This window comes from Rhea pennata, chromosome 8 (assembly GCF_028389875.1).
Source record: "Rhea pennata isolate bPtePen1 chromosome 8, bPtePen1.pri, whole genome shotgun sequence".
Classification (NCBI taxonomy): Eukaryota; Metazoa; Chordata; class Aves; order Rheiformes; family Rheidae; genus Rhea; species Rhea pennata.
The window spans coordinates 29,026,069-29,050,494 of record NC_084670.1 but is presented as its reverse complement, the minus strand read 5'-3'; the positions used below and the strand labels follow the sequence as shown (position 1 = coordinate 29,050,494).

General features: G+C 36.9%; 1 protein-coding gene across 2 annotated transcripts in view; it reads right to left on the bottom strand.

Annotated features, from left to right (window-relative positions):
- The window catches only part of KIFAP3 (kinesin associated protein 3), a 70,608-nt gene that overhangs the window by 22,806 nt on the left and 23,376 nt on the right, over positions 1–24,426 (bottom strand). Inside the window, exons 11-18 of one of the 2 annotated variants that reach the window (XM_062581866.1) lie at positions 20,079–20,179; positions 15,608–15,716; positions 14,092–14,204; positions 12,872–13,037; positions 12,573–12,698; positions 12,092–12,190; positions 10,642–10,727; positions 1,916–2,105 (exon numbers count right to left, since the gene is read on the bottom strand). In XM_062581866.1, the coding sequence (XP_062437850.1) occupies positions 1,916–2,105; positions 10,642–10,727; positions 12,092–12,190; positions 12,573–12,698; positions 12,872–13,037; positions 14,092–14,204; positions 15,608–15,716; positions 20,079–20,179 (990 nt within the window). The remainder of the gene's footprint in view (positions 1–1,915; positions 2,106–10,641; positions 10,728–12,091; positions 12,191–12,572; positions 12,699–12,871; positions 13,038–14,091; positions 14,205–15,607; positions 15,717–20,078; positions 20,180–24,426) is intronic. The other variant, XM_062581867.1, reaches the window with a different exon arrangement.

The following is a 24,426-nucleotide window of genomic DNA, read 5'->3' as shown; positions in this document are numbered from 1 at the left end:
AATGCCTGCTCCAATTGGTATAATAACCCATAGCCTTGTCAAAAAAAATAGCGTGTCCCCTCTGGCTACATTTCAAAAATATAAATCTATCGGAGTTCAAAAGCACATCATTACTGGCACTTGACGGAAGGAACCTGAAAAGTGAATCTGTATTTTGAATATAATCACTTACTCTTATACCTCCAAAAACAAAAGCACTTTTCAAACATCTGCAGAACATATCATTGGAAAACTGCCTTTCCTTCCCTGGTCAAATATCAATTCCAACACAAAAATCTTTGTTCAAATAACATTAAGCCTGTAACATAAATGATTAAAAGCCAGGAAATTCAATGTTACTGGTGACACTCCCTCTCTAGCTTACACCACTGGGAAAAGAAACAGCCCAGTCAAATAAGCAAGAGTTTATTATTAAGACCTGGAAACTGGAGATTACAGCAGACATGCTTTCACATCTTTAGCTGTGGAAGTCCAAAAGAGACTTGATATAACAAGAGACCCTGGTACTGAACTATGCTTGGCTCACACTACTAACCTTGTAGGCCTAGTAGAGTAAGATAAAGCTAGAGGATTCAAAAGGGAAAAATATCTACCGCTACGAAAGCATGTTGATATGGGTGACATACATAACTAAGTACATGAATAAGAATCCTTAAATTCTGATATATTTTAAGAATAATTTTAGAAATGCTACTGAGAGCTTGCATGTTTATTTTCTCCTAGTAATTACCAATAAAGTTTATGGATTTCAGTGGCTTTGTTTTGCTTATTACTACTCCGGCAAATTCATCCAGAGTCAGTTTTGTGACTCATGCTTCATAGTGAAGGACTGGACACTTATATGGAAAATAAAACAAACAGACTCAAAATCAGCTATTAAAAAAAAAAAAAAAAAAAAGTATGTGCACACAATCCTCCAGTTTGGAAAGGATATAAAACCACAAGTTTGAGAGAACAAGCCAACACCTAGTTATTAAAGGTTATGCAGACATTTATCCTGTGGGCAAATTATTTCATGATTGTCTCCTGCAGGGTTTCTTGAACCTTCCTCTGAAACAGTTGGCAAGAACGACCACTGGAGAGAGGATACCGGACTAGATACATCACTGCCTAAATCCAGTATGACAACTTTTACTTTCTTAGCAATTACAAAATCTTTACCAAACGATCAAGAGAGCAGATTCCACTTGAGGTCATCCAGAACCTCAACTGTGCAGAACTGTGTCACTATGAGCTACCAATAGGAGTAAGAAAAAATGATCATGAGAAACATCTTTTTCTTTTAGAAAATACATTAGGGTTAAATCTCAAATAAGAACATTACTACTCTTTATAATTATTCTGATTTTTTAAATTAAATTCTTGACAGCAATAACATGACTGCAAAATGTTAAACACAGATTAACAAAAAGTCACAGAATGATTCCATCTGCTAAAGAAGGTACAAGTTTTACGAGAATCTTCCAAGGTCTTGCATCACCCTCTGCTATAAAAATTCCATTATGGAACCAACACATAAGGCAGAACAGAACTCAGCATCAAATCCCACAGCTGTACGGCTCTGTGGAGTTAACAGGGATGAGAAACTGCCTGTGTTTGCCAAGCAAACAAGCTATGGACATAAGAGGTAGGTGTGGGTTAGCTTTATTCAGTTTGGTAATCATGCTCAGTTAGCTCTCTGAGGTAGATCTACTCACATTTCTAGAGACCTGTGATAGTCCTTAAGGTTATGGATATACTGTACCCAATCCTTCATTAATATCCTAACAACTACAATCTCCCACCAGCACAGACGGGCAACTGTCCTGCTAGTTTATGTCAGCAGGTTGTTTCAATGCCCACAGATCAAGTTCTGGTTCCAAGAACAAGCAGAGGTAGCAAACCCAGTCCCAAACACTAATATATGCTGCCTTACCCGCATTATAGTAAAGGTCAGGTCTTTCCAGAATATCCCCTTCGTGGATATAGGGCTCAATACGATCATCCCCATAGAGATACTGCTCGCTGTCATCCATCTGCCGACTCTCCACCATTTCCAGCCACTGAGAGTTGTGCCATCGAAATTTCTCGCTCTGGATTTTTTTAGCCCATTCCTCATCATATTCCTTTTAAAAATCACCAAATAAGATTTTAGAACCAGGTATAGACAAAACTGTTTGGTTTCAAAGGATAAATGCCAGAATAATTTAATGTCAGTGCAAGATGCATATTTCAGGGCTCAATGACTTAAATCATCTATTCAGTCTGCAGCCTGCTTTGAGTAAAAAATGCAACTGTTTTGAAATGCCAGGCATTATTATTATTTTTTATACATGCAGCAGCAATATAATCTTCCCTTCGTGGTTTATAATGCAACATCACTGAGAAAAACCTCCTGCTTTGTAGTAGTTCAGTTATTATTCTCCTCTCATTTTTCTTATTGAGAAGAGCAATTACTGCCAATTTTCAGGGGAATCTCAGTGATTAAATATGAACACTGACCAAATACCCTGAATGTCCTCATTAGAAAAAATTTCACTAGAACAACTATTTACCAGAAAACGTAACAAAACAGGTTTTGATAAAATCAACAATTTTTGTATTTTGCTTCATAAAATCCAGTAAGATAGAATTTCATTTCCAACTTCTTGTCAAATTTTGTAATGGCTTTCTGTGTTTTATACTCAATTCCCAGAAAAATGGCATACAACGTTCGTAATAAAAGCAATAGGGGAATTCAAGAGACAGACTTAAAATCTGAGACGATCTTCTTTAGAATGCTGAAGGAAACAGGAGATAGGTTCAGGCCACTATAGAAACAAACAGTAGACATGAAATTTCAATCTGGATTACAGCCTGATTGTACTATAAAGGGGCTTTATGGGCTGTTGAATATCCACAGATCTGTGGTCACTCAGTAACAATACTCAGTTTCTCAGTGCTACTGGAAAGATAGGGAACAGCTAACACATGAACATATAAAAATTGCAGATGTAATCAATTTGGGCAGATTCACAAATAATGCACAGTGGTTGGTACCTCTTTAATCAAAGGATTGTAAAGAACAACTTTTGGAGATTTAGTTGGAGCACTTCAAGGTTTTTTCATTTTTAAAAATCTGTTTTACTTTGACCTGAAGAGGATGAAAAGCATTCACATAATCAGTGACAACGTCTTGGCTGCAGAAGGGGTAATTTCTTAAACTGCTCCAGTTAGATGTACAAGAACAGATCTGTCTATAACCTGAAGTCAAAAAATAGCAGTGAAGACAGAATAACTTGGCTTAGTAGCTTAAGCTAAACTTTTGAAACCTCTGTGGACTGAACATGAGCTTTTAAACTGAGTTAATACTCAAATTGCCTTGTCTTCACCGCTATTAACCTGACATAGGTAACATTCTCCACCCTGTGCCTTTTCCATCCTCCTGACTGGTTGATAACACAAAAAACAGCTGGCTCAGTTATTCAGGCAGAGGGTTCTCTGACATTGCTAATCAGTCTATCTTGAGCCCCCAAGATTTCATAGGGAATCATGTTGCATTCATCATGCAACCACAAAGCCATTATTCTGTAGAGGAGGATTTTTGAACTTTATTTGGAGGAATTGCAAGTTTGTTTCTCTTGGCTTAAAGCAGAATGTAAACTCCCTTTTTGATGGGACATCCATGAAAGCACCTGGAGATTTGGGGCTCTAAGCCTGTCTATGCCATCATTTTGAATTTCTTGCATTTCATTCTTATATTTTGAACTTCTTACATTTTACCCCTCATCTGCATTAATTACTAGACCCCTCTAATTCCCCTCTGCATCATTTTGGCACAGAAGTAGTCCTGCTCAAATCCTGGGTCTCTCACATAACTTCCATATACAGTGCAAATATCATTGCAGGATCTATAGACAGTCACAGTCCCTAGCGGCTTCAACCAAAACTTCAGTGCCTTTTAGTCACATAGTAATGCAGTGTCCTTAGAGTTGAAAATGCCTGATACTTTTTCTGCTTCTTGATCTTTCCCCACTTTCACTCTTGATTAAAAGAAAAGACTAAAAATAACAATGCAAAACAAAAATCTCCCTGGAAAAGGCAAGCTCATCACTGAGATTCATAAAATGACACTCAAAAAATGAAAGGGCACAACTTTAAACGATGTTTCTGACCAGCATCTTGAGAATGTCTCCTTTGCTGTATCTGCCAGAGCTGTTATGCACTATCAACCCTCAGCAGCTGTGAATTACTTTCAAGCTTTAGAGAAATACCTTATAACTGCTAGAGATCGTTCTGCAATCCCAAGAAAATTATTTCCAGAAATCATGATTGCAAAAAGGAGGGGGGGGGGGAAGGAGGGATTTAACAAACAGCAAATTTAAATAATCTGTAGGGAAGTTGAACTGCTTTTACATTACCTTGTTTGCTTTAAGAAAGGCCAGAAAAGTCAGTAGTTAAACTCCTAATTCACATTTAAGAAAGTACACTACATAAAATTTGAAATCTTCCCAAAGTTGCAACCTTAAATGAATCTCACTTGCACAACACCGCTGTTCCATTCCACATCACTGTCTGAACAGGCTGAACATCTGTCACAAATAGCCACAAACTTATATCCTTCTAAAAATTAGTTAAAATTCCTCAGATACTGACTGTTCTTTTCTTTATACAATAGCAACAGGGCAGAATATTCTTACCTATTCTACATTTCCCATCTTGTATATAAGCCTCCAACCTTCCAGGTATTTTACTGCAATCATTCCTCTAATCTTTGGAAAACAAGATCAGCAATTTATTGGCAAATCACTGGCTATGAGATTGAACATTTTTCATATTACTAAAAATTCTTTATCCATTCAAGCAGTTTGAGTATTTTGTTTAACTTTTTAACAGACATTTCACTGTGAATGGGCAACAAGAACAAAGAAACAATCATAACAGAATCTGACCGATGTCATGAGTTTCATTTTTGGCATCAGTCCTAAAGAGGATTTGCAATAACCTAAATGATTACATAACCTCAACACCAAGAAGCTCATCTAGGTATTGCCTGACCAGGAATATGTCTGTAGATTTTCCACAGAAATGTGCAGAAACACCAACAGGTCAAAGACTAACGAAATAACAGAATGGAAGAAAAGCTGTAAATGGAGGACTAAAGTCAAATGGCACAAAGAAACTAAATTAAAGAAAGCTAGGGTAAAATAGTTCCCTAAAATACATCAAGTTTTCTTTCTTTTTTTATTTTTTTTTTCTTTTTTTTTTTTTGGTTAAACATGATGGCATGTCTTCTTTACTATGGAATTCCTGCAAAAATGAAATCAGAAAACTGTTGAGATGAAGATAACAGCTTTATCCCCTCCAGTCCTCCTAAATGTTACGCCAATAAAGAAATTGGGAGAGATATAAGAAGAAGGTGGGTAGAATGTGCTTGTACTCCAGCACTACAAACACTGTGAGCTCAGTAATATAAAAAGAGAAGTTCTGAAAGTTGATTTTATTCTCTTTGGAGCTTCCTGACGTCACCATTTTTAACATTCGGTTCCCATAAATCCAGGAGTGTCATACAAGATGCATGGTTTGACTCTGCATGGAATGTGCCATCCTTTTTGAAGTTCTACTTCCAACTTTGTTTACTACTGAACCATTGAAATATTATGAAGCGTTAACTGGCCTATTATCAGAGCGTGTCTGTTCCCTATCAGGGGTCCCCTTTGTCACTGGCTTCCGTCACACCTTGTATCTGATTAACACGCTATAGGATAACACAGAGCTACACAGATCTGCTTTGTGTTTTCTCACAACTGATGAAAAACAGATTTTCCTTTTCACTTTAATGTGGTTGCCCTTTAATTGGGTCTGTAATAGGGTTCATTTGATACAATTCCTCATACTAAACTGAAGCTGCTATACAGTAAGTTGAACACTCATTACGTTTAAGAACGTAGCTGGTAAAGCAATATGCTACCTTATTCATTACTTAACCATCCCTAAAAAACACACTTTACATAAAAGCTTAAACTGACTGTTTATTAGTTAGGGAAAGATTTATCTTGTCTGACTTCAGCTATCCAGAAGTTAGGCATGTAATTTAAGCTATGTGCCTCTGCTAACCAAGGAGAGAAACAGATGGTATGGATCACCTCCTGCAGGTGTCTATGACACCTACCTTAGGATAAGTACCACCAGAGGGCAATTCATTCACAGGCCAAAAGATCCTTCCACCATTTACACCTGTGCAATCCAGTGACTCCTTTACAGTCAAGCTCTTCACTAAACATATTTTGAGAGGAAATGAATTGAAAGAAGCCCACAGCATGAAATTAGCGGCAAAGTAGAGAAAGAAGAAAATGTTCATGCCTCCTAAATTTACATGCCTACATAAAATGCACACCTTCCACAGGGTTTGTCAGTAGCTGAAAAAAGTTATTTTTTCCTCTAGAAAAATTTAACACAACCCCCGGCCAACTGTTATGAAAGTAACAGAGATCAGTAGTTGGCAGAGGTGGTTTGGCTCATCTTCATGGTTCTAAAGCACAAGTACTAATGCACGTAGAAAATCTTACAAAACCAGGTTTATGTGAAGACAAAAAGAATTAGGACACACTTGCCATTTCTGATGTTCCCTCCAGTGTGGTCACTGTTCTTTCAGTCCAGGTAGAGCCTTTCCTGCTGGGTGCATGCTTTACCACACAAAGCCACCAAAGTGGACTGATTTCAAATTTAACAACGCAGGAGTTGATCACTGAAAACATGTATCCTAGCTACTCTTCTCCCTACCTCCCTCTATTCAGAATTGTTAGAGGATGACAGAGACACCACAGAAGTGGCGAATCTGGACAAGTGAAGGTTGAACCTCTTTTCCTGGAGGCAGTACAGCACTTTTCATGGAATGAGGACACCAAGATGGAGTCAAAGGTTATCTATTTTCATAGTACAGTGCCTATCCAAATAAAGTCCACACCAAATCCCTGTGGTCTGCTCTTCCTTGATTCTGAGAGAGCTGGCCAACATCTCATACAGCTGACCCCAAATCCCAAAGCACTGACAGTTCACAGCACATTCCTGCTTCTTATGTGAAATTCCAGCATTCGCTACATGGAGGATCAGTGCCAGGGCACTTGGCTAACAGAGAAAGATGCGAGCCATTCATTAACACATAGCTTTCCTTATGAGGTAAATTTTATTCACTTTTCATTACAACTAGTTGGGGTAAGGAATGAGAGCTGGAATAATGCCTTAGGCACATATGGTTAATGCTGTAGCTATCTAGAAGACATTCTGCTTTGCAGAAAGCAAAATTATCCACTGCAGACCACAGGAGAACCAAAATGGTACAGTAAATCCTGGACTCAAAACTACTCAAGACACTGAACAGGAAAAATAGGGGGGAGGCTCATTAGACTACACAGTCCAAAGGTCTGGTTATGGTTAAATATCCTTTGAATAAACAGGAAAAAAAACAACAATGAAGAACTAGGAAAGAGGATCAAAAACCCAAGAGACTAATGACCTTCACAGCTCTTGATAATACCATCTATTTGAGGTGAACAGAATAAAACCATCTTAGGCCAACTGATACTTCTTTCCACAAGCTTCCACTGCAGGTGTCCAGGCTTCTGATTCAGCGGAAGAAGCAACTTCATTTGGCTGAGAATTCTGTAGAATGTCCTAAACGAGCCATTGATTCCACGCTTTTAACTGAGCCATCTCCAACCTGTCCAGGTTAGGTGTAAAGTTCACTGAACTCCCTGCTTGATGTCAAGACTCAGCACATGACACAGAACTGATCCATTCCTAAGTTATCAACACAGACTTTTCTGTTGACAAAATGGATATCTTGCGTCTACCAGTGCAAACTCTAGACTTCCCCATACATACCATGCTAAAGCAACACATCTGTTTCAGTTCATCAGTGGTAAAGTCCAGCCAAGCTATATTAAACAATCATCACTAGTGTAACATTTCCATAATTTCTGTGACAATTACTTTACTACAGAAAGCATATCTCCCCTAAGGCTTATATGGCATCTGATTTTCTTCAGTGTTATTTGAATCACACTGTATAGAGTTTATTGATGAGTGAAAGCAGCATTTGTCTGAGAAAACAATTACTTTCAAGTGTCAAATCTCTGTTCTTCAGCATTTAATTTCTGATTTCCATCATCAGAGGAACTAATTGTGTAGCATGTATGGAATAACAAGACTGCAAACTTAATTTTTTCTTGCCATGGATTTAGCACTGATGAGAAGCTCCACCAGTCCTAGAGACTGCAATCTGTATCTATCCAGATACCTCAGAATGTACTAACAGTGTAAAATTTCCACACAGCCAAACACCTCAGTGTTCACACGCTGCTTTACCATATCCTCTGAACTGAATGGCAAAACACCTATCAAGATCTGAGGGTCTGATAACTTAATGCTTGATATTTTCTCCCAAGACCATCCAAGACGCGTTATCATCTGCCTTGACTGCTGGTATTAGGATATGATGTGCAATCAATTTATTATACAGCCAAGAAAGTAATGGAATAGTGGTTCCCTCTGCCTCCCAGAGAAGTGGGCCTATTGGGCTTGCTCTCCCCAGGCAGGCTGGTGGGTGATGGCTGTGGTTTTTGCAACTTATAAACCAACACTGACCCAGTGGAAAGTAGAGAAGACCTCCTGAGAAAGGGAATTCTAACATAGCAATGAAAACCATTCTCCATAAATGTGGCATTGCCCCAGCACCAAAGAAAGAAATGATCTACTACTATACAAAATATTCCTAGTATATGCTATGGTTTCTTCTTCTACACTCCCAGCAGCAGCAGTATCAGTTCATTTCCTCCCTTTAGTCTTCCTCAGAACCCCAGAAGTCCTGTTCAGAGCTTCCTACAAGTTCTGAAAGGACCTTCCCATTGATTATCACACCATTCTGTTTATTCATGTCCACCATAAAAATTACTCCTTAAAAAAAATTTAGTCAGAGGTTAATGTTGAATGTGAAACTGTGTCTCAATATACTTACTATTCTAGATCCTACCCAATAAACATTGCTGAATACTACTACTAACATAAAAAGGAGATCTCAGAATTGGGGTTGGAGGGTCATGGATCTGCTGATTTGATGCTATTAATAATCTAGTTACTGAAATGTGAGTACCATATTGTAAAACTTTCTCATACGAATTAATCAACCACTAAGACATCTAGAAACTGCACTAACCCTGGAATGACAAAAGTTTTGAATGTAATCTTCAGCATAGTGTCCATCATCACCTAGTAGACAAGTCTTTCTACTGTTTCAGCCAGAGTTTTCCCTCGAAATGACATCAGCAAGATGAACATATGCCCACCAGAAATAAGTATTAAGTGCTAATTCATCTTTAAAAATCTTGCCCCTTTTGAATGCTACAGCAGCCATTCAAAAACAAAAACCACTAACAAAAGTATTATGTACTTTTATTTGTTACTTTAGACAAATATTAAATTAGTAAATTAGGAGGCATTAGAGCATAAAAGAAAAGAACATAAGGCTATAATACTGTACAGAGTAGAATTTAAGTCTTACTATATACAAAACCTCCCTGAGAGCAAGTTGCAATACGCACAATTCTGCTGCAGATGACAGTGAGTAGATAGTAGGAAAAGCATTTACGTAGTCAAAGATTTTAATAATACCCTCAACTCAAAGCTCAGTTCTCTTTAAATATAGGATTTACTTTCATGATAGGTACTGTGATCCAAAAGACCTGGACATCTAATGAATGCTAAAACACTATTATATAGTGGAATTCCTTTTTTGTCAACAGTCCATTCAATTAAACAGTCCAAAAAGGATTTTAAAATGAAATGCAATGTTTAAATCAGTTATCAGATTGTTTTTGTTTAATGAAGAGCACCTTGAAAATGTTAATGCTTTTGGAGCCAAGGACTTATACTGTACTGTAAAAACAGGATTCCCAGAAGCAGGTCACACATGCTATATGTATTATAAGAGCTGATAAGGCAACACGTATTCACAATTTAGTATTATTTCTTTTTTTCCAAGTTCCGTACAAAACAACTGTCCCAAAAAGTTTATTCTGATCAGTGAGTGGTTGGACAAACTAAGCTGTGTAGCGAAAAGAAACCTATTCACAAGATAAGAACAACATTATAAACTTCAAGATTATATTAACTGCTTTAATAACCTTCTCCAGCAGAAAAAAAGTCAGCTCCAGAATTGCCATCCACATTATTTTTTTTTTCCCCTCCAAACAAGTACTGGCATCAGGCATTAAAGAAAAGTTGACTAAAAGCTGCTGGGTAACAAGAGCCATTTGTTTGGAGAACTAGGAAAAAAATGAAAGCTTGACATACTTATGTAATGTTATTAATAGTTCTTTTTCCCAGTAAGAAAGTATTCTTTTTTTATATATATATATTAAAAAAAAAAAAGCGCTTGTAGTATGTAATTAACTGGTATGGATTTTCAAAGTACATATGCACTTTCTGGAAAGAAACTTGGTAAGCAGCTTAGAATAATGACTATCATTGTCTCATGAAAATTCATCTTTCACTTACGTGATTAAGAAGTTGCTCATGAAAAATGTTTTCAGTCCGCAAGGATAAATTATTGCTATCCAGTCACTATTTCCAAATTATGTCATGCAAAGAGGTTCTTGAATGACACATGAGAAAAGTCAGACCTACCGCTATAATATCCAGAGTGTTGTCACAAACTTTGCGGATCTCAGCATTTTTATCATGCATCAGGTCTATAAGATATGCTGGAGCCTCTGGGAAGAAACAGTTAAGGATACAAATGCTAGTTTTAACACAGTCCTGGGTTCCTCCAACTGCAAATTTCATCAAGAACTCCTGTGGAATTTTCCATAACATGTTAAGTTCAGCAGCCTTTTCCCTACCCCCCCTCCTTTTTTTTTTAATTAAATTAATTCACATTTTAAGACACTCTACTACTTTTCAAATTTTTGAAGAAAACTTGTGCGCCATCACATGCTCTAATTTGCCATCAGAAATCCATTCATTATATGCCTTTTGGACTAACATACATTTTCTAAAAATTCATGTGGCATTGTTTCATCTGTTGAAAAAGTTTTTGTCATTTTTAGGGAGTATTTTATGTTAAACAAAGTTTTCAATGTATTTATTTCAAAAATACTGAAGATAGGTCTATTGTGGAAACCATAATATTATTACTAGTCCTGTAATTTGAAAAAGAAAAGTGGTATTTGAAGGTAAAGGCTTTTCATCATTACAGATAAATATAAGTAATAGTTGCTTTTTTCTTTTTTTAAAAAAAGCTAGCCATTCCAGAGTCTAAACTGGAGACAAAGAACAATCTCCCAAAAAACTTCTCAGACATGCATCAGAGCTCAAAGGAGCTACATTAAGAAGTAGTTATGTTGCTAGAAAACTACATCACTAATCTGTTATGCTTGCAAGGGTCCTATGTTCTGTTACACATACGAACTGGAAATGTGAAGAACAGATTCAGTCATCAAAAGTCAGGTAAAAAAGGAGAAAGAGGAAAGTTAGGAACATAAATCCAAGTCTTGATGGCAGGGAGAAGCTGGGAGAATTATGCCAAACAAAAAGCAAAGATAACTAGGTGAACACAAAATACAGAAATAGCATGCGTTTACAGTGTCTTAGAGTATTTAAAACATCTTAGAAGTATTTTAATGTACTTGTTAACCTCAGACTATGCAACATATTCATGTAATAGTGCAATGCAACAAGATGTTTGTCGATTCTCCATATAATTTTTATTCAGATTATGACCTACAGCTATGAACTGCAAAACAAATCATAGAATAATTCAGATCAGAGAGGAACTAACAGGTCATCCCCATTTCAGATCAAATTAACTTTTCCACTGTGGTATTCATTTTGCAGTTCCTCTGTGTACCTAAGCTGCTTGGTTTTTGTTTCTGTTTGTTTTTCTGGGGTGGGTTTTTTTTTTTTTTTTTTTTTTTTTTTTGTGCATGTGTATGGGGGGTCTTCCCTTCAGCTGAAATAAGCCATTTACGAAGAGACTTCTGAGACCAAGAGGTTTATGCAAGAGAAACATGGGCCAAGCATCAATGATGGCAAATGAAGTACTGACATTCTAAATGTTTGATCTTTAAAAGGATACGAGTCTCCTTAATAATGACATCTCTGGTGGCTTGGTGGAAGACCATCTGATAAAAGACATAAATGATCTGGCAGACAAATTCATCATCTTCCTGTTGAGCTACAATGGCAAAACAGTTTCAGTTCAGGTCTCACAAACAGAACCTCTTGGTGTTTTGAAAAATGTCTAGCTCTTACAAGTCATTTAGACATTTCAGTGGTATGCATGTGAGATTCATCTCCTGACAACACAAACTCTTTTCTTCCCTGCTCCAATCAAATAGAAATACCACAGACTGCAGCCATAACTGTACAGGTGTGGTAACATCAAATCAACTAGGCCATTAGTCAGTGTCTATCAGTAATGGAGTAACTGTTCCTCCTTTCATAAACAAAACACCTTCCCCTGTATTGCAAGAGAAAAGGAATGATGCCTCTGGGTCAGCAGGCTGCTACAGCACCTTACTATCTCTGAAAAGCAAGGCCCAAAGATCTCAATATACCGTTTAGAAGCTCTATGAGTGCAGGAATGATTCCAGATTTGGCTAACAGAGCAGCACAAGAGTCATCCATAGAAACTGTTCCAATCATTATCACCACTTCCAAAACAAGGTCATCTTCTGCAGAACCTGGTAAGACAGATGGCAGAAAGCACTGTCCCTTAGAAATTCTTAATCTTGTGGCAGTTGCACTTCATGTGTACATACACTTCAGTTTTTCAATGTTATGTTTCCTAAAATATCCACAAATATTAGATGGAAACAGACTTTACTTTGAAAGACTAACTCAACCTTGTACAGACCTGGCTTTAGCTTATCCTTGAGGTATGGAACCAGCGTATACTCTTTAAGCACAAGTTCCCAATCGAGATCAGGTAAGGTCAAATTTGCAAGGGTTCCCAGGCATTCAATCACAAATTCCTCCTCTTCATCATTTGATATTTGAGCTGCTAAATCACCAACATAATCCTAAAGAAATATAGCAGCAGATAGATAGCAAATGTATTAGATATGGACAACATGGGGTTCTAAAGAACTCACAACTTAATAAAATCAAAACCAGTTCTCAGAAGAACAGAGAGAGGCTTGTAAAGTAGCTTCACTATTAGTTGAAGAATGATTCAAAAAAGCATTTGAGCATTCTTCTTCTCATTCCTTTCACTTTCAAGAGATCTGGATCATTTCTTCAAACAAAAATTATCTACCATGCACACTAATAAAAGCTGCTAGAAAACAAAAGGAATGAAAATAGTGAGCACCATATTGCCTGAGTGACAGTAATGGTTTCTTCTTCTTAAAGATTGAGAGGTGACTACAATATTTTCAAAGATTTGTATCAAATCAAATATTTGATTTCAAATATTTTACAAGATAGCGATGAGTTTTACTTACTAATACTGTACTGCTTTAAGATGATTTGAAATTCAATGCTCATTTTAATATAATAATACACTTAATACTTTAAGTGTACTATTACACTTAAAATTTCACAATTAGGACACTTTTTTGTTTGGTTTTTGTTTTTGCTTTTTAAGTGGGAAGGTTTACATAGATACCTGAATATTCTGCTTTCAATATTTACAGTAATTCTACTTTGGAATTTAGTTCTAATGACAGTGCTGGACAATGAGCCTTTGACAATTAAGTCCCTTCAGAAGAAGGAACTTCAAATGTATGCAGGTGTTAAGAGACACTTATTAAAACAGATCTGAATAACCACTTGGTACAGTTAAAAACTCTTTATTTCACCCTGTCTATGAGTTATCTTTTTTTTTCCTTTTTTTTTTAAGGACTTATTGGATACAGCTGAAGACCTATTTCTGTGTAGCGAGGGATCCAAAGTTTGACTCATCAACTGAAATAGCCTTACAGAACAAAATGTAAGTACTAATCAATCAACATGAGTAAAAGTGGATATGGACCAAAGAGGATACCTGTAACAGCAAAAAACAGCAGTTGTCTAAATCCAGAGTCCTTTCCAATAGGAAAAGACAGATCACATTAGGGAATAGCCAGTACTTACAATAAACAAATTTTTAGTTGGCCCATCATGTTGTGAAATATTCCTGATCATCTTCATTAACAGTGGGTCCTTAAATTTCAGAGCTCGCTTCATTAACATTTTCAAACCATTTCCTGAAAAGAAACAACCACTTAATAAAACCTTCAAACAAAAACAAGGAAAGTACTAGCCAAGTACTGGAAAGTATTTTTTTTTTTTTTTTTTTTTTTTTTTTTTTTTTAAAGTCTAGAAGGGAAAGGTAAAGAATCTAGACAGAAACTATTTCTGCTTCCAAGTTTTACTTAGAAAGGAAAAAAATCTGTTCTATTCTATTAATTTCTATAAAACAGCTACTATGCCCATATGTATTGCTGGCACACTATGATAGAAAGTCAGATAAATACCTAAATGCTCCAGGTGCAGATTACACCTCTAAAAGAAGCCTGGCACACTGTTCATTTCCATTATTAGGACAACTCTGCCTATGCTCCCAGCATAAGCCCTAAACATTTTGTAAACTCACAAATTGTCCTCACCCGCCTTCACTTCATGGAAGAATAGGTCAAGAATTACTAATACACTACAGTGAGTGGAGATGCACCACGGCTGTTGCACCTCTGCACTTCACTCCATGGAACAAATACATCATTATACTTTACAAGATTGTTTACCAGTCATGTAGAATATAATGGAATGCATTGTGTGGAAATATATACATAAAAACACATACGCAGATTCAAAGTATCTGACTGCACAGGAAAAGTCCCACTTTTATGTTTCTAAATGATGATCTTGCCTTGTTAATAAGTGCTGTTTGCTTTTTTTTTTTTTTATTTAATGCAAAATTGGATATCCTTGTTTCCTCTTCTACATGGCTAAAGATAGAAGTGTTAAGTGGAATTTCTGGCCACAGAATTCGTTGATTGCAATTGTTCCTTTTAGATCTAAATTCTAATATTATAGAGGTTAATGGTGAAAATTTTGAGTACATGTGAAAAAAGGAGCTACTGAATAACAACGTGCTGCTTCAAAATGTAACTATGAAAGTAATGAAACCTGAAAAGCAGTGTAAGGAGCTAAGGAGATAGCAGCTTTCAGCTACTGAGTAAAAATCAAAGCCCATCTAACAAACAGATCACTAGAAAACCACAAAACAAATCACTAGAACCCAAAAGATACCCCCCCCTTAAAAAAAAAAAAAAAAAAAAAAAAAAAAAGGAAAGAAGTCATCACCATGCTATTAATTTGGTTTTGGCAGGTGAAACAAATTAGCTAAGTTAGATTTTAGACATCAGATAGAACAAAATCTTGGTCTCTGTAGGTAACCGTAGTTCTCATGTCACCAGTGTGTTTTACAGAACAGCTTGCACATATGAGAGATATGGGCAAGCATGGCTACTCAGCCTCACTTCTGTCACCAAGATCAATTTGAGAGGGATATGGTCATTTCCTCGCAATCACTACTCAGACTGCTGCACTTACACCTTAACAGACTGTTGCCATTCCCAATAAAACAGCGGAGTTTCAGGACATTTACCTTCACAGATAAGTTGCACATTTCTTTTGTTAGCAGCAAGGTTAATACAGAAGGAAATAAGCTCCAAGTCAATCCGCTCATCAGGACACTCAAAGAGCATTTTCATTAACTGCCAAGAAACACAAGTACACAAGTCACTCATTGATCTTTCCAAAGCCGTAGAAGAGGAGCAATGCTATTATGTCAACTATAGTATTTTTTTTTTTTTAATTCAGCATTTCTACAGACACAAGAAAACAACATAGGTCAAAGTGATAAGATGTATGATTCCTCTATTTGGGGATAATAACATTTCTAAAATGCAAAAGGGGAGGATTTTAATCTATACATTTTTTAATGTATACATATTTATATATATAAAAACAAAATTGAGTGGCTAAGTTTGTTTTGAAGTTTTAGGTTGGTTTAATACAGAACAACTATTAGTTCATGGAAGGTCAGAGTAATACCTGGCTGTTTAATAAAATAATGACACTGTAAACAGATATTTAACTGCAAAATAATTGTACTACTGTTATGCTTTGAGATTACTCTGTTGATGAGTAAATCAGCTGTAGTGAATTTGCAGCAATGTGTTTTATTTCTGCAGCTCTCATTGCTAGAGCTGAACACTACTGTATACCAGCCAAAGACTTCTCAGTAGTACTTCTGTTCTTCTGGTTAGAAAAGGGAACAACCGAGGTCAACATAAATAAAAAGGCTGTTGCTTATAATCCTGTTCCACAGTTTAGTGTCAGTGAATTCCTGGAAGATTCCACAGGCAAATAACCTTCAGATTGCCATCCTTTTATACACCTGGCTTTCCTATTAACCATTACAATACAGGCCATATATCGACTCTAATTTTGCCCACTACATAGCATACTGAATACATGAACATGGCTCATATGCATCCATTTAATTTCTTCCAGCACTACAGTAGACAAGCAGCACTACTTCCCCACTGAGGGGCTGTAGGACATCACTCGTTTTGCTCCTAAAACCTGTTCAGTTCATAAGACATGTCAAAATTATAATGCACAGCAATGTGATGACAAGACTGAGATTACTGGAAATAGAAACAACTGAACTGAAAGATAAGACAGGACATAAAAATATAATACATACAGCTCAGCTGTGTCAGACACCAGGCAGGGGGGAACAAACTCCTCTAATCATTAAATATTTGTATGTTTGCCCCCTGGCGGCAAGACAGTTTGTAATACATTAAACACGAGAGAAATTGGGTAAGCAATTCATTTAGAGAAAGGAGAAAAAATACGTTAATCTGGAACAACAGGCTTGTAGGAATGTCACTCCACAACTGTTAATGCAACAGTTCAGTATGTTTATCTATTGCCATATAGCAGGTTGTCATTCCAAAGGGATCTCTGGATAAATAAAACATATCTAGGTTGCAACAAAGTGATGAATGTCTTTTTCCTGAGGCTTTCATGTGCTGATTTAAAAGCTATCACTGATTTCTTCCTTTTGGAAAGGCAGAATCAGATTTCCCCTGGTGAGTTGAAGAACTTATAAAACCTTTAGTTTATTAAATCCATAAACCTGACTGTCACATAGGCAGAAATTAAGCAGAGAAGCATGCAACTACTTAACACACAGAACATGACTACTCAAAAATCACCTCTGCAACTCTTCTGCTACAAAACCTTTAAAAAGAGGTTTTAGAAACCCTTCAAGTTATTTGAAGGGAAATATTCTCATTACTAACACAATACAAGATCTGTAGAAAAGAGATGGGATTACACTGTTAATTACTGAACTACTTCTCTATAAAAAGAAAAAATATACCCAGTTTCAATTAAACTCCGTTCAAATTTTAAAATAATAGTTTTGTACGAGCTCCATGTTTCCCATTATGTCTTCATTTAATTTGATTGCTCCTTGTGCCACTTCAAAAGGAAGAGTAATTGCTGCCAAATAGGAAATATTAAAATTAAATTTGTTCTGCTTTTACTATGTCCATTGTCATCTTTTACTGATTTAACAGGAAGGCAGTAAAAAGACTGCAGCATGTGCAATGAAGAGGCAGTAGTGTTCAATCAGACAAGTCCCATATTGAGTATCAGATACCACAGACCAGGACTGAAATCACTGTGTCTAGACTCTCTGGCACCTGCCTTCACTTATTTACCAGTGACCAGAGGCCAACCCCCACAGCTCGCTGTTCACATACACCTCTGTCCAACCCCCTCCCCAGCCCCAGCTCAAACATCTTTGAATGATTATGCCAGAACTGCATGCCTCAGGAATCTCTCCTGACTGGCTACTCCCTAGCTCTGCTGTTTGAAGTGATGCTCTGGTTTCTGAACTTCAGCAGATAATGGCGGACAGGAGCAAAGGGTGCTGTCAAGAGAGGACGTTTACCAGCATTAAGCTGAAAAGAAGCTTACAGATCAAAGAGGGGCCAAACAGGACAACTGTGGAGGAAAACATGTGGGTAGCTGCGGAGAACCTTGCACACTGCTCTGCGGTAAAATATTAAATATCACCATGACATCACTGCCTAACCATGCCCTTTGATTGGCCACGTTATTACCAATAAATGCTTTTATAAGCATCTGGATGGCATTTTCACCTATTTAAACAAAACACGCATTGCTGAGGTCTAAACAAGAATGAACTGTTAATACTCACTTTTAACTGTTACTAGAATAGCACCCACTAACTCCTCGAAGCCGCAAGGATGTTTACCCGGGACAGCGCGTGCAAGCCCCTTGTCAAGCATTTTACACGTTGAAAGCGACAACAGGGGACAGACCCGCAGATCACTTTCAACAACAGCCTAACATTCATTACTGAATATTTGCCCGTTTAGATATACACCTTCCCTCAAAATAAACCCACAAAAGGGCAAATGCTATTATTGAAAAGAAAATTTGGCAGTCCAAGGTAGAATCAAGTAGCAGCGCATCTTTTAAAATGTTGTTTTCTTCCTTTGTTGCCATACTCACTTCCCTTATTTTTTTTGCTACCTTTGTCATTCTGTCCTAATTTTAAACATTCATCAATAAAATTTATGCTCTGATTGTCCAGCTTTTCCCTTTCAAACAGCCTCTGAACACGATCTGTGAATAATTACATTGATCACTGAAACATCAACAGCCAGAGGCATCCTTAGAATTTTGCAGTTTTAGCCGAAGTCCAATTAAGGCAGCGGGAATGTTTCCTATTCCACTGGGCTTTGGATAATGCCCCGTTAGCATTACTTTGAGCAGCCACTGCCTATCAGAACAACGATGTTCACTAAAGCTCAGAGCATGATATCACTGAAGTTTCCATAGCTCTTTACATCTGGCACTGGGGAGCTAAGAACCATGCCAAGATTCCCTGAAAGCACATCAAAAGTGAGCCCTGAAACACAAAGCATGAGTTCTAGTTTGGCAGGTGACTGTTTAGAACAAAGCAGGTCCTTCATATCATGCAAATGCTTTAACATAAAATTACTTCTTGTAGCAGAAAATGCAGTCAGCAGAATGTTTACAAGAGCACTTTGTAACATACACTAGTTATCCCCATTAGCTTTCTCCCTTCCTCTCCAAACCCCCTCCCGTATTTGGAAAAACACTACAATTTTTGTCATGAAATAGAAACTAGAAACATTCTGAAAACTTTCCATGGCAACTTCCCGTTCTGAATGCATTTGATGTTAAAAACATGTTTGGCAGGAAAAAAGATACCATGGTGGAATTCTGAAAAAGCTACTGAAGAGCCTTCTACACTTAGGCAACAGACTCTCAACTCCAGCCTAATCAGGACTGGTAAGAGCTTGATAAGAGCAAATTTGGTGTTTGTTTAAAAACAAAACAAAACTACCCCCAAAAACAAACTCCTGGAAGTTGTTTCTGTGCTTGGGTCAAAGTGTACGACTAGAGACAAAGAGTTATGAGACAAACTGTAGCCTGAAAGATCAGTGAAGAGTATTTCATTGCCGTCTATACAGTCTTCATGCCTCCCCTATTGTGCGTGCCTGCAGTTAGAAAAAAGGGGTTGTCACGTAGCAATGTAACACTGCTTGGCTGGTTTCCAGCTCATATCCTGTAATACTGTAGACGTTGAAATTTTGATACCCAATGGGATCAGAAAAGAATGCCTCTTAAAATGGTAAAGGAAATACTTTCCATGAGGTTCCCTAAGGACCTACTGTGCACAAATTTTAATCTCTCTTTAGTATTCCCAGTCTTTGGTAGGGATTCATCAGGTCACCTTTATTTTTACCAACTCACTGATGCTGCTCACTGGTTAGGAATACTGACAAAGAATATCCCCCACCTATCTTTTTCTTGTGGGACTGTTAAAAGACAGCAAGAATAGTCAAATTGCCCTATTAACTCACTATTCACTCAGCAGCATCATAGCTGTTCACACTTTCACCTGCGGGTGTCAGTGTGAGCTATACTATGAAGAAGGAAGACATGCACATTTGTGGGAGGATGCATCTTACCACTGCATCATATAGAAAAGTACATACCTGTGGGATACAGTCTGTGTATGCAAACATCGATTTAAAGCGATCATCCATGCTTATGTGATACAGAATACACATTGCTACTTGTTTGTAGTTCTCATTTGCTATAAGTTTAAAAAAAAATCCATATTAACATAAGCCTGATATTTTTAAGTATTAAATAGCAAGGGGAAAAGTGAAAAGCACAGAAGACCTAGTTAAGGAGTGGAAAATTTAAAACAAAAACATAATATTAATGAAAGGGTCTTGCTTGGCACAGCCAAATGAACAATGTATTTGTGCAAAGAGGAAACAAAGGCAATGCTGACTACTATCCTCTTCCCAGCACCTGAAAATATTTCCTTATTCCCACTTTGCAATGAATATATTTTCTGAAAGGAACACTTAATACTGACAGCCCATCCAGAGAAAATCTCTGCTGATTTCCAGGTAGGAAATTAAATAGCAAATGCAATGTTGACTTAGATGTAGACTTTCTTGTTGAAATAACAAGCTTGTCTCAAAAGTTAAAGTGAAATGCTAAAGATGATACCAATGCCAGAGAGAAAAGAAAAAAAAAATCTAAGAACTACCATTGCAAAAAGCCTTGTAGAAGAAATTCAATGCAATCCACATACCAAAGAAAAAAAAAATACACACACACACCAGGAGTTTAGGAAAAGAGTTTTTCACACATTCAAAGACAGTAATAGTATACTTTCATAATTAATGGCTACTTAATAAAGAGACAAAGATACAAGAAAACTTGGCACAGTAAATACAAGTAGGCTATGAAGTATTTAACTGAAAGGTTCTATAAAAACAGCTTAGACAAACGTTTGTTAGCAACAACCAAGATACGTTTGATCCTGGCTCACTGCTGAAATGTGGACTGAGCATTCTCTTGAGCTGTCTGTCTTCTAGCCCTGCATTACTACATGGGATAGCATGCTCATCTGAACATTTATATTAGTTAGACCAGGATGTAATAAGATCACTATTCAATGTATTCATAATTCTCATATACCTGATCAGAAATTGCTTACTTCCCACTTTTATTTAAGCTAAGCTGAACATTAGTTGTTTAACACCTTGGAAGAGCATCAAGATTTCAAGCAGCAATCACTCCAGGCAAACTCATCACTGGGAACTAGAATTTCCTTTAAGAAGCAAGGATATGATACTTTTATCCTGAAAAAACACATTTTCGTCTTCTTCCAAAATTCAATAACCAAAAAACCATGAAACTTTTGGCAGTTGCCATTTCAAGTTACCATCTGCCAAAACAGTGAAACATTCTTTCCCATGTCAAGCCTAAAGTAGTATTTGACCTCTCAGACCCTAGTGGAATATTATCTGTATGAAAAAGCTGATTAAACCACAACCTTCCACACACCTAACAACTGGGGAAAGACTAACACTCAACTTTGAAACCTATTGTGGCTATAATTAAAACAATTAAAACAAAAGCACAGACTCTACAATATTTGCCTAAATAATACAAATTGTTCTAAGCAAACATAACGAAATGTTCATCTTTTGTATTTCTCCTGTGAAGTTACATTACAGACACATTCATTTGTAATGACATTATAAAACTAACTATTGCATGAAAAAAAAAAATGCTACACATAGCTAAAGGCTTCTCCTAAGTAAATATAAGAAAAAAAAATGCCCTCCAGTTTCACTGGGCTAAGGAAAAAAAAAAAAAAAAAAGCAGCTTACACATTGCTCTTCACACTTCTTTCCATGCCTCAATTTAAGACACAAACATTAGGACTGAAATTTAAGACTGCTCCAATGCTTAACACACTTAGCATTATTTATGCACACTGCCAGCACCAAGTTTATCTTTTTTGTATGTTTTACTCATCTAAAAGCTAACAAATAAATCCCTAAGACAATCATTGTTTGGAGACCCAGCTGTAAAAAGTTCTAACCCTGACCAGTATCTGGCCAAAGAACAGCTTTTTGAAACACGGGAGTGACACCTTTTCTGTTAGTTTTGACCACTACTGTAGGATGCCCACCAAAAAAAAAAAGCAGGCACTGCAAAAAAAGACTTCCTTATGACTTGGTACAGAAGGCATCAATTACTCCCCCAAATGGAAAAGCAAGAGGGAAAAGAAAAAGATTTCTGCCAAACTTGTTCATAAAAATCACCAAAGTTTCGGTGGGGTGCCAGAAAGTTGCGGCCTACAAACGCTGGTAGTTTTGAGCATCAAGCATTTTATGACTCAAGGTGGAATAGCCAAATCGCCTAAAGCGGTAAGGGCGGCCCTGGAAAATAATGGTCCAGTCATTATGGATTCTTCTGGTATTTATGGTAGTAAACATGAATCATAATGAACTCATTGGATATTAAACGTGGGGGTCACAAGTTCTTTGATAGGATTTCCACAAGAATTTACCATTAATTAACCAAATAATTATTTGAAAGTGTTACTGAATTATCCTTAGTACTTATACAACCATTCCAGAGAAATTGGTCATTCCCAGCTGAGTGCAGTTAATGCCTTAACAAACCAGTCATTAACTGCAGTTACTGATTTTGTGGGAATTATTGTGTTATAAAATACACTCAACAGTTTATAGAAACAATACTTTTTTTTTTTTTTTTTTTGCAGCTGTAGTTCAGCTGGAGCAGCTGGGATGGAAAAATATCAGGTCCCTTGGGCTGTTTTCACAACTAGTTTTCTGCAAATTAGAGAGGGAAATAAATACATGATGGGTTCCGAGTTCAAAATGGCTTCAGATTTTTAGCCTTTGAACATTAATAAGAAGCCATGTGCCAGTCCTTTGGACCAAAGCCTTAATTCCTCACCTAGATCTTACTAAGGTTAAGGACTGAATGATCCCAGTAGCAGAAGCTAAAGAGAAACAGTTTCTTGATCACAAGATCTAGTCCTAGTTGAGACCTCAAGCTTAAAATTAAAGAGCCTCCGTTAGCTTCATGATAACAAGAGAGGATCCCTAAAGTTGCAGAGCTGAAATGCCAATCCAATTTTCAGCAGCAGCATTCAGCTTTCAAATGCTTAAACAGCAATAAGAATATGAATTATCATCAAATCATAGAATCAGTAAGGTTGGAAGGGACCTCTGGAGATCATCTAGTCCAACCTCCCCGCTCAGCAGGGTCACCCAGAGCATGGTAGACAGGGTTGCATCCAAGCGGGCCTTGAACATCTCCAGAGAAGGAGACTCCACAACCTCTCTGGGCAACCTGGTCCAGTGCTCCGTCACTCTCGCAGTGAAAAAATTTCTCCTCTCATTCAGGTGGAACTTCCTGTGCTTCAATTTCTTTGTGTTCAATTACAGGCTACACTATCCAAATGGAACAATATCAGTAATTCATATAGCCATCATGGAATCACCAGCACCTCCACACTAGATACTAAATATACCCTGTCCAACCCATGTGCAAAACATTAACTGGCATACATCAAAAACAGAACTCAAATGAAGCTGTTATTGCTGAGCAAATCTGTATTTCAGTTTCAAGAAGAGAATATCAAAATTTAAGTCAAATCTGCTGCAAAGTTAGGCAAATTATAAGAAATCTAGAGGGATAAGAATGTCACAAACTAAGCATCATCTCTATACACTGTCTCTCACTATTGTCGGGAAACTTTATTTACACTAAAACCAAAAAGAATTTATTCATGCGTATCGTAATTAGCAATGTTCTTGTGAAAAAAGCTATAGAAAGTTATCTCAGTTTTACTCCATCCCATATTATTTCTGGTAACCAACTCTGAAACATTTGGACTAAGTTACTCCATGCGTGGCTTAGACACATACTGGTTTGATTTACATATGTAAATACAAATCATACTGGATATGTCAGTTTACTTTATCAAGAGAACCTGAAATAGTTTGCAAATCTGCTCATACCCAAAGAGACTAGACTATGTAAATAATACACGATGTTATTAATTACAGACTAATAATCATTATTGTGCCACCTTTACTGTATTTGAAACCAGCTGCCTACTATAAGCATGATTTTGAAGAAAAAAATCGAGAAAACAAAATTTAAAGAACTAAGCACATGCCACATCTTAAATATGGATATGCACTCTTTCCTGGAAAACAAAGAAGGAAGTATAATGGTATTTTCTAAGCAAATGACTAACGAACGACTAAATGAGGCTGAGTTATTTAATGTCGAAGTTAGAGATACAGACAAAAAAGGAAGTTGCACTTTGGAGCCCCAGACTCAATTTCTTTGTCTTGAACTCTATACAAGACAGACAGGAAAATAAATACACAATAAACCCCTTACTGCATCATTACTACTTGTAAAAGGAGACTAGGTGGAACCACTAGGCAGACTATATACTGACTAAATTTAGATATCATGTCCTTTCTT